Here is a 15557-nt window from a genome sequence, read left to right as displayed (position 1 = left end):
ATCATCTCAAAACATCAACATTATCGTTTATCGGAGTAACTTGTGAGACAATTTATCATCCAGAAAAATTTGTTATTGTGAAAAGGATGGGAATTGCTCCATTTCTTTCTACTCCGTGCTATCGGAGTGAACTCTGGGTTTTCTGTCACCTTCAGGGTTTCAGTGAAGAACTTTTGATGGTCTGGAATTTTAGCATTTTTGAAACTTTTAAAACCTCCATTTACATCGATACAAAAAGCATCAAATTTTTATAAATACAGATCAGATGTATGCAGATGTAAAATTTCCCACTCTGCTTTCTAACCTGTGGATCACATGTTCAGATATTTCCATACGTATTTTGGGAAATTTCTGAAAAGATTCTTGAAAGAATCTTTTCAGAAATTGCCATAACTTCCTGGCAATGAGAAGACGGGTCGTATTGAAAGACAGAATAAGAGGAAGACAGAGTTTCATGCATGATGACAGACAGCATGCAATTCCAGTGATTACAGCTGCTGCAGGCTAATGCTAGCACACTGACTCACTTTTTTGTTAAGGGAACCGGCGTCTATTCTGAGGAACACATCCACTGAGAAACACCTGAGGCTTCCTCAAACATATGACTTCACTCATGCTTCCTGAGTCGCTGTGTGTGTTTGTGGCTCCAGTCGGGAAGTAAGATATGATTAAGGGATGAAGGATAAGCATCACACATAGAGGCTTTGTGAAGAGCTCAGGGGAGTGACAGTGTCCTAGTTAGTTTGGATCAGCAGTCAGACACACTGACACACATCCAAGCAGACAAGCAGATCGAAATTCTCTGAAAGAAAGGAAATTAAAAGGGACAGCGAATATTGGACAGAGGTGCTGATCTTCTTAAAAACTGCTGACATGTCTGTTTTAGTCGGTAATTTCCTTTCAACACGGAGCTGTAGAAGTTAAGCAACCACAGAGGACAAGGTGAGATTCTGAGAAAGAACAGAGCGAAAAATGAAGCTGCATAAAAAAGTTTTTATAAAGGAAAGAATGTTAAAAGCAAGAGGAGTTCAGTTTACGTGCCAGCAGAGCCCTCTTGTGGAGAAACACGTAAACAGATAAAAGTGTGCAGAAAATAACTTGGAAAAGTGTCTGAAACTGTCAATAACAATGAAATATTCTAAAAATCTTGAATAAGTTTGTGTGATTGGGTCAGTTTCTTGTTACTCTTGTTACTTATTATGTTTTAGTTTCTCCCGTTTTTTTTATTTGCTCTGTTGAAATCAGTTTTGCTTTAAAACAAAACCAGATGGACAGTAAAATTCTCTGTAATTATCTGGTTTAAGGCATAAAGACATAAACACAAACCAATACAGTTTCCATTTTGACTGGTCGTTTGTGGTTTGTGAATTTTATCCTCAATTTTTTTCGTTTTTTCTCTGGTCCACATTGATCGTAACTTTTAGAAATATTATTATTTAAAGCATAAAGTATTAAATATATACAAGTTCTCAGAGATTCAGTTTTATTATCATTTGTTTAATTTGAGGCTTTTTAAGATTTTGTTCCAGGTATTTTATTGGGCTTTCACTTATTTTCTTCTTTTAATTTATACTTGCAGTTGTTTGTATTTAATTGAATCCATGAGCTTAAAAATATCTTCTTCTTCTTATCTTTTAATTATAAATCTTCATCATGGGCATTAAATTTGAGCTTTTTGACAGTTAGTCCTTTATTATGTTTGCGCTTTTTTTTTCTTGCTTTTGTGAAATAATTTTTGCTGCGTTCAGTTTGAGTCTGACTGAAGTTTGATGATTTTTCTGTTGCAGGAGGGAAGCCTGTGGTCGTCTGAGAGCACTGGGACCAGCAGTGGTCTGAACGAGGTAATTTCTGTTTGGAATAAGCTCCTTGTTCTCCACCTTAAAGCAGCTAAAGATCTTGACGTCTCGTGTCGCTCAGCACCAGGTGTATAACCCGCGGCCCCCGGACAGAGGAGTCATGTCGTACCTGCAGCGCGACCCGCAGCCCGGCCAGCCGCAGCCTCTGCTTCAATCACAGCGCTTCCAGCAGACGTACGGCCCGAGTCGCTTCCAGCCGACGTACCCCTACCTGCCCCAGAGCCTCATCGACCTCCCGCCCACCATCTCCCTCTCAGACGGCGAGGAGCCGCCTCCGTACCAGGGGCCCTGCACTCTGCAGCTGAGGGACCCCGAACAGCAGATGGAGCTGAACCGCGAGTCGGTCCGCCCTCCGCCCAACCGAACAGTGTTTGACTCCCACGCCCTGGACCCCTCCCACTCCTGCCTGCAGGCCAGGTAACGCAGCGCAGCTGCTGTCATTCCCTAGCTTGGAGAACTTGTAATCAAAGTCATTTCAGATTTATTGTCACGTAAATTGCTTTCAAAAACTTTGTATTTGTTCCCTTTCCCAGAAGTTCAACTATTCATTATTCATTTATTTTTGGGTCATTTTTTACTTTTTCATGTGTAAGTCAAAAAGGAAAAAAATCACACACAGCGCTGAAAAAAAGGCAGAGATTTATTGTCGGCTAAAATGATTTTAAAATGTTGGCAGGAAAGGAAACGTTCTATTTGTTCTCTTTCCCAGACATTCAACTGTTCAAGATTTATGTTTCAGTCAGTGTTAGCTTTTCCAACAATAACTCAAAAAACACCCAATGCTGAAAAAGAAACAGAAAGCAAGAACAGATTTATTGTGAAGCAAATTGGTTTTAAAATGCTGCTAAGGAAAGAAACTTTCTGTTTGTTCTCTTTCCCAGAACCTCAGCTACTCAATATTTATTTATTTATTGGTCACTTTTAACATTTCCATATATAAATGAAAAAAGGACAAAAATGCACAAAGCAAGTACAGGTTTATTCTCAAGTAAATTGCTTTTAAAATGTTGCCAAGAAAGGAAACTTTCTGTTTGTTTTTTCTCACAGGAGTGCAGCTATTAATTCGACAAGAAGAAGAAAAAAAACTCCATCATTCCGGGTTTTAGTTCTGGGCTCTCGCTGTGTTTGGTGTCTGAACTTTGTAAATAAAGGCCACTGATGCTAAACAAAACAACAAAAAAATCAATTGAGTTGATTTATATATCACATTTCAGCAACAAGCCAGTTTTTATATCATATTTTTATGATATCATGAAAATATCATGTAGTCAACAATTGTGAGAAACAGTAACCATCGTTAAATCATCAATGTAATTCAAATATAATGATTAATGTTCCAAAGCAACTCCTGATTCATAGGGACTCAGTGTTTCAGTTGGACGTTCCTGGACGTTTGCTCCACATTTTACATCATTTTTCATTATATTTAAGTTTAAAAACATGAGTTGGTCCTTTCTGACTTTCTGCCCTAAAAATATTTATTTCAAACACAGCTGGCGACATAAACTTTGACCAAGAGTTATTCTTATTCCAATCTTCCAGTCCAGTTATTTTTCTATCTGCTGCATGTCGGGCTCATTGCGTGTTTTCTTCGTTTGTTTCTGCCATCGTTCTCATTCCTCCTCCATCCTCTGTCCCCAGGCTGCAGGCTCCGCCCCCAAGCGTCCATTCAGGTGTTAGTGTGCTGGAGGCCCAAGAGGCTTTGTCCCGGCAGCAGAAACAGAACTCGCAAGTAGAGGGAACTCCCCCAACTTACAGCGAAGCCATCGGGCACTTTTACCACCCAGCAACACTCGCCTCCACCCAGAGCCATCAGACTGTATCGGCCCTGCAGAGGGCGCCGTCCTCTCTCATACACGGCCTGCTCAGACCTCTGCCCAAGCAGCAAGGAAGTGTGGAAAACAGGAACGCAAGGAACACAAAGGAGAAATCCCAGAAGCCGGAACAGGTGTGACTGGACTGCTTTCTCTTCATTCCAGCTTAAAAACGAAAAAAGAAAGACACCCCAAGTTCCATCTGCTCACCATTTGGGAAGTCATCTGAAGGCAATGAGGAATGATGACATGAACGTTAACATCCGGTGTGAATGGTTACACGGCGGATGTGTGGTCGGACTCGGCCTGAGAACATCTGCATCACCTCTGCAGAGCACAGTGCCAGGAAAACATCCTGGTTTTCCACTTTGCTTCAGAAGAACAAGGGACGGCGGAGAAGAAGGACCTGAAGTGGAAAAGATGTAAATTCCTCGTCTTTCTGTATCCGATGGATCTTTGTTATAAATATTTACTTGTTCTGTTTGCCTCTGTAGAACGTATCATTTCCAAGCCTGCAGAACATTTCAATCGTCTTGGTTCTTGCAGGATTTGTTTCGTTTTCTTGTGATAATCCTCCATTGCTGCTTTGAGTCCTTAAATGTTTGCTTCTTTTTTCCCCCCCAGCTTCAAAGTTTGCAGCAGCTCCTGCACCGAGCTCTGGCTTTACCAGTGGAGCATGAAAGCACATCTGACTACATTTCCAGTTTAGATTCAGTTAGCATAATTGTAAAACTAGCTCAGCAGGTGTAGCAGCAGTGCTAAATGTCCTAAAGCTAGAAGCTCTGCCTTATAATGACCAACTCTTGCAGGAGATCTTACAGATCCTTGATTCAATTTGATGCCGTCTGAAGAGGGTTTGCACAAAGTCCGACTGTTTGCCGCAGAAGGAGAATCTGCAGTGATTATTGCTAAGAGAGGAGGTCGAGAAAGTAGGGGTATCATTTTAAAACTTGATGCATTCTTTGTTTTTGTTGTTGTCTAGTTTTAGAAAAAGAGACGTGAGAAACATGTGAGTGTCAACATTCACCTTGAACATTTGGAAACGTACATGTTGACTTGTGTATTCGTGACATATGGAGTATATTTACACGCATGTGTGAACGAAAATGGAAAAGCACGAATTTAGAGTTATTTATATAATTGCTGAAAAGCATTGCACTATTTTTTTAGTATGCGCAGATGGAACATTTGAGGGGGACTTTTATTGTGAAGGAGCTCTGTGTTTTGTGGTTTAAAAAGTGATTGGAAATGATTTTCCAGAGTGTGTGAGCAGCACGGTGCACAGCAGCAACTATCAGTTGATGGGAAGATTCTGACTTTGGTGCAAAGGACTCAGACGATCCCATTTCTGTACCATAGATGAAAGAAAAATCTCCAGTTTATGCAAATGTCTGAGTCCAGCGAACCAACCAAACGTCAGCAGCCCACCTGTGGGTCCAATCAGAAACCTCAGAACTCTCTCTGTCTCTCTCTCATCCCTGTCGGCCGAATCATTAGCAATCCCAAAGCTGGCTGCTACTACCTCGACCAAACAAGTGAAGCACATACGTTTCCTAAACTTAATCAGACTGTACCATTTAACAAGCGTCTGAGCTAATCAAGATGGTGTGTAACAGTAGAAAGGAATAGAGTAGAATGTTGTAGACTTCGGTTTTGTTTTTTAATCCTGCTTGGGTGTTTTATTTGAATGTCAGAGTTTTATGCTCATTAGGTGAGAAGAGAGAGACGCCTAATGTTCTCATTGTGGAGCATTACTCAGGAAGAAACCTGTTGCTCAGCAGGTCCCTAAATATCTGATATGCTGACTGTGCACAGTGGTGGCTTCTTATGCACGATTCATAACACCGACATTTCTCCGATCCTCCTGTTAACATTCATTCTGTTCACTCTGGTTTTTGCGGGCATCTCTGAGCACTTTATTGCAGCGGGAAAGAGACAACAATCCTCGAGTCCGCCAGCATCACAACATGAAACCTATATCTCTGTTGACGAGGTAAACGCGTACACTTGATAAAAATGTGTAAATCAGCATCAGATCTGCTGAGTTTCACTAAACAAAGCTCTTATAAAATTAATCAGAATGAACCATAAATGTAGTACAACATTTCTTGGATAATATTGTCAGTGATATTTTGGTGAGTTGATTTTGTTGAAGTTCTTAAGCAAAATTATTATTATTTGTTGTTTTTACACAAGATGGGTTGTTGAAACTAGACACACTGAAGTGTTGACAAGTGACACGAGTGTTAATAGCAACTCATCCTGTGTCGGCCCTTCACAAGTGCAGAAATAGAAACCCATTATGAGTCTGTAAACGTAAGGAAGACACCAGTTGAGCTTTGAGTCGTCCAGTTTTTATGCAAATATTGAACCAAATTGATGCTAAATCTGATTTAAATGGATGATTCAGATGACTTGAAAGATTATGAGCAGTTAATAGTTTAAGAACAGTAGAAAACTGGCTTGCCAATTAGCAGGCCGCATGCTACTTTGGTCTTGAGTGTAAAATCCAACAACAAAACACAACTTGAGTAAGACTGAATCACTTTGACTCTTTTTTAAAGATGGAGGAAGTCCTTTTTGTTCTTGACTCTGTATTCATATAAAGAGGAAGCAATAAGAGTTTCCTACTGTGTGTCATTGAATGCTCATAACATTTTAACAGATATTACTTAAAAACATCTGAACTATCCTTGTAAGTCTGCTATGTGAGAAAAGACAAAAGTTGAGACTTTCTAAATGCATAGACGCTTCTAGCAGTTTTAGTTTTATTAAGTCGGTAGGTCAGTAACTCAGGTGCTTTTTCAATCTCAGCAAAGTGTTTAGAAACAACACACCCTGATCAGAATAATGGATTTTTGTTGAATAATGGAAGAAATCCCAAGTCTCCACCTTAGTTGAACTATGCTGACAAAATTACTTAAACTATAACCAACCAGAGAGAGTTTTTAGAGTACAAACCAAAGTAAAACATTTTTTAGATATTTCCATTACATAATCAGTGACGTATGTTAAAGTCAAGCACTTGAAGATAAAAAAAAAATATGATAAAAAGGGAAGCAAGGCCTGCATCTAAAAATGATATTTAGATTATGAATCCTTCTTGACCTTTAAACCAGAGATAAGAAGGTTTGTAACAAGTGAATAAAGATTTGAAAAAGGCTCTGATCAGGATGATTGGGGAAAAAATACCACTACTAACAATATAAATAATAATAATAATAAATATGTGCATCATAAAAACCCTGCACTGGCTGACAAAAACCCAGAGAGACAGGCAGAGGAAGAAGGAAACTCACATATATCAAACATTTATATGCAGGCAAAAATCATTTAATATGCACTGCAAACTCTTTACACAATCTTCTTTTTCAATGCTTTATGCTCTTGAGTGAGTTAGTGTGTATCAGTGCATGTGAAAGGTGCGTGGGTGTGTATTCCTGTGCAGTAAATGTGCAGCGACGTGGCCGGGGAAAGACCTCCAGCTGTCTAGACAAAACCCAAACACACACAACCGCACACACACACAGCAGTCTAAATAAACTACTTAAAGAGCCAGACACACTTTCATTCATCTAGTGCCCCCCTTGTCCCACCATTCCCACTGTGGACCACTCAAGGTACAGCAAAAACATTTATCTCTCACACCTGGTCTTCCTCCAGAGCGCCTCCCTCCTCCTCCTGTCTCAGTGAGCCCTTCCTGTTCCCAAGAGATGCCCGCTGTCCAATCACAGAGCCCCTTTCCAATAAGGCCCCCCTTCACCATTGGCCGACCGAGTTTGGGTCTCCGTGGAAATGTTCGTCGTTTGTTGTTGTTGCTATGTCGTACGTAAGTGTGCCTGCCTGTGCTGAGACGGGCTAAATGTGAGTGGCCTGTGTGGGCTGTCAATCATCCCCGGCTGCGCTGTCTCAGACTATGATGATGATGATGATGATGACGATGTTTGGATGGTGGTGATGAGTCTGATAAAGATTGATGGTTTCGATAGTGATGCCTCAGAAGATTGTTGCAATACAACTACTTTTTGCCTTTTTGATATTAGTGATATTTTAACGTAGTGTGTTAAATGTAAGATTTTGTTTTTGAATTATTGTTATTATTGTTGTTTATCACTTTAGAAAGAGAGAAAAAAGGATTTCACTTTAATTCACTGTTCACACAGAAAACTGTTTGCATTTGTAAAATTTGAGAGTGTGAAACTACCTAAACACACAAAAGCTGCAGATCAGTAAGGCAGAAGAGGAAATCCGTAACATGTGCTTCTGTGTTTAAGTGCCCTTTTCAGTTGAAGGTGTTGTTGTTAGTTTGCAAATTTGTGCTTTTTTATATGTTTATTTTTGGCATAAAGAGTTTCAGTCATTCCCTTTTTTTTTCTTATGCAGTATAAAGTCTGTTATCTTTTTTTTTAAATTATCGTCTCCAAACTCTACATGTGTGCCTTCTGGTGTCCAGTGTTACATTACTGTTGCCTTTTGACATTTAACCGAACACAGCCTGAAACACTGAATAGGCCTGGCTGTGTGATGGAAGGAAGTCCTGCAGGAAAAGGGAGGAAACATGCGCAAATTTATTAAGAAAACACAATTTTCGCAGCAGAGCAGCAAAATCAGGAGCTGTATTCTGAATTATTTAAACTCCATTTTCCTTCACCTGATAATTTAAGACATTAGCCCAGAAACAAGAGGTTCTGGAAGCACTTATGTGTCATTAGCACAAGGCGACTGGAGAAAATTAAGGTTTCCCTCCTTTTTGTGCGTTTCCTCTCATGCTGCAGTGTTGTGTGCTTCTCCGCTCTTTGAATCAGCGCTGCGCCGGCGCCTCTTCCTCTGACAATGTTGTAGAAAACACAATGTGTGATAACACGCTCTTTTTGTTGCAGTATGTGATGTGTTCATATTTAAATAAAACCTCTGTATTACGACTGCGCCGCAACGCTTGCGACTGTTGTGAAAGTCTTCCAGCTGTTGTGGAGTTTAATCCTGAAGGCACATTAATGGTGGGAGTTGTACAGTATAGTGAGTTTGTTCTGCTCCAGATTCCCGCTTTTGAGAAAAGTCTAATTAAATGTAAAAGCATGAATTACGGTCAGCTTTTCAGCAATGAGCAGAATCTTAAAACCCACCTAGGACAGAACAAGTTGTAAAGTCTGGTTTAGGATCCAGTGATCTGTCATTGCAGAAAAATTTTGGGGGTTAAACTCCAGACAGTTTTATCTCACAGCATGGGTAACACACTTATATAAAGAACAATTTTATTCTCAATAATACCTGCTTATTTGTGTATTAAGACAGTTCCTTTTAACTTATGTTCACATTGACGGGTTTATGTTATATTCCTTGCAAAAAGAACTCAACAATACTTCACTGTTGGTGATACAGAACTTGGTAAGAATCGGACACATTTCATTTAGCCTTTGAATTAACAAAAGTACAAATAAAAAAGTTTTATAAATACACCTGACTTGTCTTTTTTTTTTATTTTGTGGAGTTCAAAAAGTGATAACATTTTACTTACACAAATTACAGCAGTAAATCCTGAAGGTGCATTGTTTTCTTAAAAGTTACTCAAGTAAATGTAACTGAGTAAAAGTAATTAGTTACTGTCCACATAGAGATGTAAAAGCTACACCTTGCTTTAAGGGTAATTACTGAACAAAACACATCATACAAACACAAACCTGTTTGAGAGTCCAGTTTTTATGAATGCATAAAAACAGTGAACGCACAGGGAGAACATAAAAGCCATCCACTATAAAAATATACTATCTTTGACTTTAAGAAACAAACTTTCTAACTTTGGTAACAGGTTTCATGTTATATGGACATTAACACACATACACTCATGTCACATATCTTCAATTTGGATTTACAAAGCTTAATGCCCAAATGATTTGCAAAAATAACACATTGATTTTCTCACAATGTCCACCAGATGGCGCACTTCAATTAGTTTTACAGAAAATTCACACTATAGGATGAACCTGCAGTAAAGCCATCAAAATACAAAAAGAGAAAGAAAAACAAAGAACAATAGACAAATTGAGGCATGAAGCTCTTCATATTTCTCCCATCATTCTGGTGTTTGGTTTCTAGTCGTCTTCAACACTCGCAGAGGTCAGAATGAATCTAAGTACAATGCTTACATCACATCCTTTATTAATTGCTGCAGGAGCTTCTTAATTTTATATTTATTTCAGTCCGGTGTGTGGCAGCACGGAAACAGCAAATAAATAAATAAATAAAATAAAATAAATAAATAAATAAATAAATAAATAAATAAATAAATAAATAAATGAAGAGACAGGGGGTTGTGTGGTACACTGGCGCCCTCTAGTGGCATTTAAAAATAATGTTAACTTTGTGCGATCAATACCTTAATTGTCAAATATTCACCATTTGACCCAATAAAGCTTAAATATTAAAGATAGATAGATAGATAGATAGATAGATAGATAGATAGATAGATAGATAGATAGATGGATAGATAGATAGATAGATATATTGTCATAATGTGCAAAAAGGCAACAAAACAATATTTTTGAGTGTATTGAAATATATTGTTGCTAATTATTTTTGAAAATACCTTACATATTATATCATATAATCTTGAGACACAGAACCTCTAAATTAGTATTTCTGGACTTTAAAATATCAGAACTTCTGTCTTGAATTTCTAATATGGGCTCATATCTCACATAAACTTTGTTTTTCTTTTTTCTTTGTCTTCGTTGTGTCTGGGAAATTAAATATGTCCTGAGATTTTTCACAGAAAAAAAGAAAAAGCAAGAGATGAACGATAGTTCATTTGATTCATTTGACCACCAATTTTCTATTTGCTGTTGGTTCAATAATGATTTTGTCTTTCATTTTTTGTGTGATGTGAACTCAAGTTTTGCTAAACCATCCCTGGAACATCATGTTTATTGCAACTTAATTCCATTTACTTTCTCTGATTGTGACTTTTACAGAGGTATAGCTTTTGATTAGTTTTATTGGTTTATTACGTTATATGGCAGTGGGGCAGATAAAGAACAGTAAAGTAAAATTATGGTAGGTCAAATATTGGCTTTTGTCCTAACATAAAACCATGACAGCAACCTTTGTAAATCTACATGTAGAAAGAAAAGATAAGTGAGTAGCCAATCGGAAACATATAAAGATCCAGTGGTTTCCACTAAATGATTGGAGAATGTGAAATCCTGATATTTTCTCAGATGGTGTCCGATTCAAATTGACAACCTGTGGCAGGAAAGTCTGGATGGACAAACTCTAACAAATACTTTTAATTTGAAAAGAGAGCTTGATGTTACCAATCGATGCTGTTTAAACATGAAGTGACATGTTTCTTGATCACTATTTTAAAAAAGTATTATCCATTATTATCTCTGTTTATCATCATGCAAACTAAACCCTGAATAAATAACAAAATCTGAAAACTTTCACAAAGCGCTAGTTCAGTCAGCAAAGGCATCTGTCTGAGTCACACCTGTCCTTATCAAAGGATGTTTCGTAAATGTGTCATTTAATAATTCACATTCACAAACCTGCTGAAGTAGCAGGTTAACTTGATCTAAGAGTTAAATGCTCTTTTACCTTCAGGCCTATGAAGTCAATTTTCTGTATCCATCTGGTATGAATTTCACTTAAGATCCAAGATTTCATCCATCAAGCCAAGATAACATGTTTAATTTAACATAAAAATAGCAGGAACTAACCAAACTGATAAATGATCCATAAAATTAACAAAACAACATGAACTTTTAACTGATTAAATGCAACAAGAACTTTAAAATCAGCATGTGTAACGAGGAAGAACGGAAATGTGATGCATTCCACAAAAATCCCCTGACTTCTTCATGTCATTCATGTATTTTAATAAATTGTGAACCCAGTTAGGGAATGAATTGGACTCGGACAGGTTCAGTAAACACTCAACTTTCAGCTTCAATATTACAGATGCCAGCAGGTGAGTTTCGCCTCCACTGCAGGGTCATGGGTTTCCTTGTTTCAGAGCAAGGAAGTAATTTGTTGACAAAGTGGAAGACAACCCATAAAACTTATTCTATTCAAAGTGTCCCAGTAGACGTCCCTCAGGTCAAATATTCAGAGCTCATACAAGTCATTTGTGTTTTAGGAAAAGCTTCAAGAAATGTCTCTGCATTTATGTTTTAGGGAGAAAAAAATGCAATTTGTGTTGAAAGACTTTCCCAAACTTCAAACTGAAGAAACAAAGATTGGAAACTTGGAATACTGATGGTTAGAAAATCAGTTTCTTTCTTTTTTTTCAAGATGAGTTAAAGATAAGATAACCTACAATAACCTAATAAATGGCCGGGCCAGGACATACTTGCCACACACCGGACCAGTCTGTCTCCTGGCAGCTTTCTGATCAGTTAGTAAATGATTCCCAGATCCCAAATGGATCCCAACCAGTTACTACGTAGATTTCAGTGAACTTTGCGATACAGTTTTGTCCTTTTGACAAGATTCTACGATGGCTCTTACTGCAGGCTATTGCAGTTTTTTACTGTCCTGCTGCTAACACGGCGCCCCGCCGTCTTGCCTCATACTCGTCTGTGTGTTTATGGAGAAATGAAAAGATATGAGGGATTTACTTCCAGGTTGTAAAATGGACATTATGAAATGAAAAGGGTTGACCACTGACAATCAAAAATCATTCACTGAGTCATTCTACAAACTTTGTACCTTTTTAGTGTTAACAATGTCTGTCAGGTGTCTCTCAAAGATACACCAATAAATTACTTTGCTTGGCCAAATATGGATCAAAGAAGCGCTGAACATGCTGAGTTTCTAAGACTCGGCTGTTAAACTCAGAATATGGGTAGTTTTGAAAAAGGACATATAGTTTCTGGTTTTTGAAGACGTTCTGGTCACATTCCCTGCAGAATTTCACACAAAATCTCTAAAATGCCAAATAGGAGTTAATGATGTTGGGATTAAATAATATTACGTTAATACAGTCGCTCATCCTTTTCGTGTCCCACTCTACCATTATTTCTTCATATTTCTCTCTTTGAATTTGAAACCCGTCTTATTTGCTGTTACACTGTTGTGTCTTTGTTGCCAATTTTCTGGTTTGAGTCTTAATAATTTTCAGTGCTAGAATCAACCATGTATGCTACATTTATCAATATCAGTCATTGATATGTATTTTGCATTTTGATACGTTTAAAGTCTTTGTTTTACAAAACATTTGTGTTATACATTGAAGAATATCTTCTTCACCTTCACCTCAGAGAGAAAGAAAGTAAGTTTTACTTCTTTAAAATAATTTTTCTGTTTGCAGGTATGTTAAGGCTAAAACATGAGAGAGTACACAAGTCTGTGTTCCTGAACCTGTGATTCGAATCGGATCTGAGGGGGAAGTGTGGAGTTTTCTGGCTGCAGCTTTTCCACGGATCGCCTGGAATTCCCTCTGAGCTTTGACCGCTTGCGGGAAGCATCACTGCTGACGTTTTACTGGAGGTGAGAATCTGACCGGACCTCTGGGCCGTGTTACTGTGTCAGCTCTATCAGCTCGCTGTGCAAATATTACATTCACACACAGCTGATAAGGACTCACCTTTGACGCTGCAGACTGTCCTCCTTTCATTGCACAACTTCACATTGTTCCCTTCCTTCTGGTCTCTCTTACTCAGCTGTCTGGAACAATGAAATACTGAACTGTTGAGACTTTGTGTAAATTGTTGTATGTGACACAACTTTGCATTCAGTGTATCTCCAATAAGCATTGATTCGACCTGTGAGTTGAAATCTGCTGAGATGATTTCTACAATGACCTTTTGGTGTTTGTACAGTTTGGCTCTATAAATTGCAACTGAATCTCACCCTGGGCACTGAGTTTGCTTTTTATCAAGGTTTTGTTAAAATCTAGTTAGTATTAAGGAAGGAAAGGAAAGCCCAAAATAGATGGACAAAATATGGAAAACTCTCAAAAATCTCTTTGAAAATTGGGGAAATATTTCTTAAATTCAACAAAATTCAGTCACCATTCTTTAATCCTTACTGTATGATGCTGGACTCCAAGCCTTTATCTGAGCAGCGTCTGATAAACAGTTTCTAGGAGATAACAGTTTATCTGCTAGAAACTGTCTTCGCTTCTTCATTCATGTTCACTGGGAATTACAACTTCACTTGTAAGACAATCTCTCAGTTAGCAGATAACTTCCACTGTACAATCCTTTCATGATGTCTTCATACATGCATATTGAATATTAACACAATTTGCACATCCTAAAACTGAGGACACGGGATGTACCTCCTGTTTATTACTACATGCTTTACTACGTGCTAAGATATAGTACAGCTCTTTAACTAGGACAGACTGGTGGTACGTTACTACCACTGTTTTATATGTTGAGTAGAATTAAAAATGATGTGAGAAAATATATACACTATACATCGTAATGGTGTGACTATAAAATTTTTAAAAACCAAAACTTGCACAAATGCTCAGAGTAATTGATCGTTCATGTTACATAACAAGGCTACAAAAACCTAAAAAACAGGAACATGGGACATAAACTGTACACTGAAACACTGTGTAAATTCACAGATAATCCGGTTAAATCGCAAACAGAAAATGTGATAAAAGCTGAGTACAAAAACATGTTTGGGACATGCTGTAAAATTATGAGCTTAATTCTCGCAAGGTAATTATTTCTTCAGATAAGGCAGATGAAAAACAAGAACATTCAGTCTGCAGATGACAGGAAACAAGTAAATCATTGTCAGCGTAATCCGAAAAAAATAATTGTCTCCTTGCCAAAAGAATCAGTGGGCAGATTTTCTTCAGAAGTGGTGAAGATTTACTTTGACAAATATTAAACAAGATTCTCGAATTTAAAGATGTAGGGGAAAGGTCATGTAACTACACCACTTTGCAACTGATGTACAGCTCACGTAAAAGCTTTTTTTAATCACATATTGTGTTATGAACATCATTAGAAAATTCACACATCTTAAAGATTAGACCAGCTGCAATGAGATGCCATGTGTAGATTTTTAAATTTGATGAAGTGATGTTAAGATCACATCTGAAAACACTTAGCTGTTTGTTTGCACCTGCTAAAGCAGCAAAAGATAAAACTTGAATACAAAAATGTGAAAGTTTGTTTCATTTTAATGTTGGGTCCATAATGAAGAAGGGAAGTTCGATGTAATCGGCCAGCAGCAGTTACTGAAGCACCGTTTGTATTCTGTTTTTAAAATCCTTCTGGAACAGATCACAGCAGCATGAAAGAAAAGAAATGTTATCCTCACACAGAATCTGAATGTGAGAGAAAGTCAAAAACATCTGAGTGATGATTAACTGTGGTTCCTTCATTATCTTCCCCTGTTATGAAACCACAGCGACCACTGGGACAGAAACATGCGGCCTCCCACAAACACAAGCACAGCTCAGGTGATGACGATCCGAAGATTTGTACTCCATGTTCATCTGGATGTTTTTGCTTATGAAGAGAACTGAAGAAAACAACAGTCTGAAAAAATATTTTAAATATTTTATTTTAAATGTTAAAACTTTGCAAAAAAGGATCCTGAACTTGTACAATGTATCAGAATTATATATATATATATATATATATATATATATATATATATCTATATATATATATATTATATATATATATATATATATATATATATATAATATATATATATATATATATATTATATATATATATACGTTTCAATTGGTTTGGTGCTGCTCCTCAGTCGTGTCGTCTTAGTTTTTGAATCATTTGTTTATTGCTACTCTTCAGTACATTGCAGAGTTTATGTGTTTGTGACATTTTTTTGGGTATAATTGCGCTCTGGCTATTGATGACCGAAACCATTGAAAAATGAATCATAATCACAAATA

At 37.5% G+C, this 15557-nt stretch overlaps 1 protein-coding gene across 2 annotated transcripts in view; it reads left to right on the top strand.

Annotated features, from left to right (window-relative positions):
• The window catches only part of pmepa1 (prostate transmembrane protein, androgen induced 1), a 36912-nt gene extending 27786 nt beyond the window's left edge, over positions 1-9126 (top strand). For both annotated transcript variants that reach the window (XM_055050382.1, XM_055050385.1), the window contains exons 3-5: positions 1788-1841; positions 1918-2273; positions 3498-9126. In XM_055050382.1, coding sequence (XP_054906357.1) covers positions 1788-1841; positions 1918-2273; positions 3498-3810 — 723 coding nt within the window. In that variant the 3' untranslated portion in view covers positions 3811-9126. The remainder of the gene's footprint in view (positions 1-1787; positions 1842-1917; positions 2274-3497) is intronic.
• Positions 9127-15557: the final 6431 nt, after the last annotated feature.

This window comes from Poeciliopsis prolifica, unplaced genomic scaffold (assembly GCF_027474105.1).
Source record: "Poeciliopsis prolifica strain line A6 unplaced genomic scaffold, Auburn_PproV2 SCAFFOLD030, whole genome shotgun sequence".
Classification (NCBI taxonomy): Eukaryota; Metazoa; Chordata; class Actinopteri; order Cyprinodontiformes; family Poeciliidae; genus Poeciliopsis; species Poeciliopsis prolifica.
The sequence above is the reverse complement of the archived record's forward strand: the minus strand, read 5'-3'. Positions and strand labels throughout refer to the sequence as shown.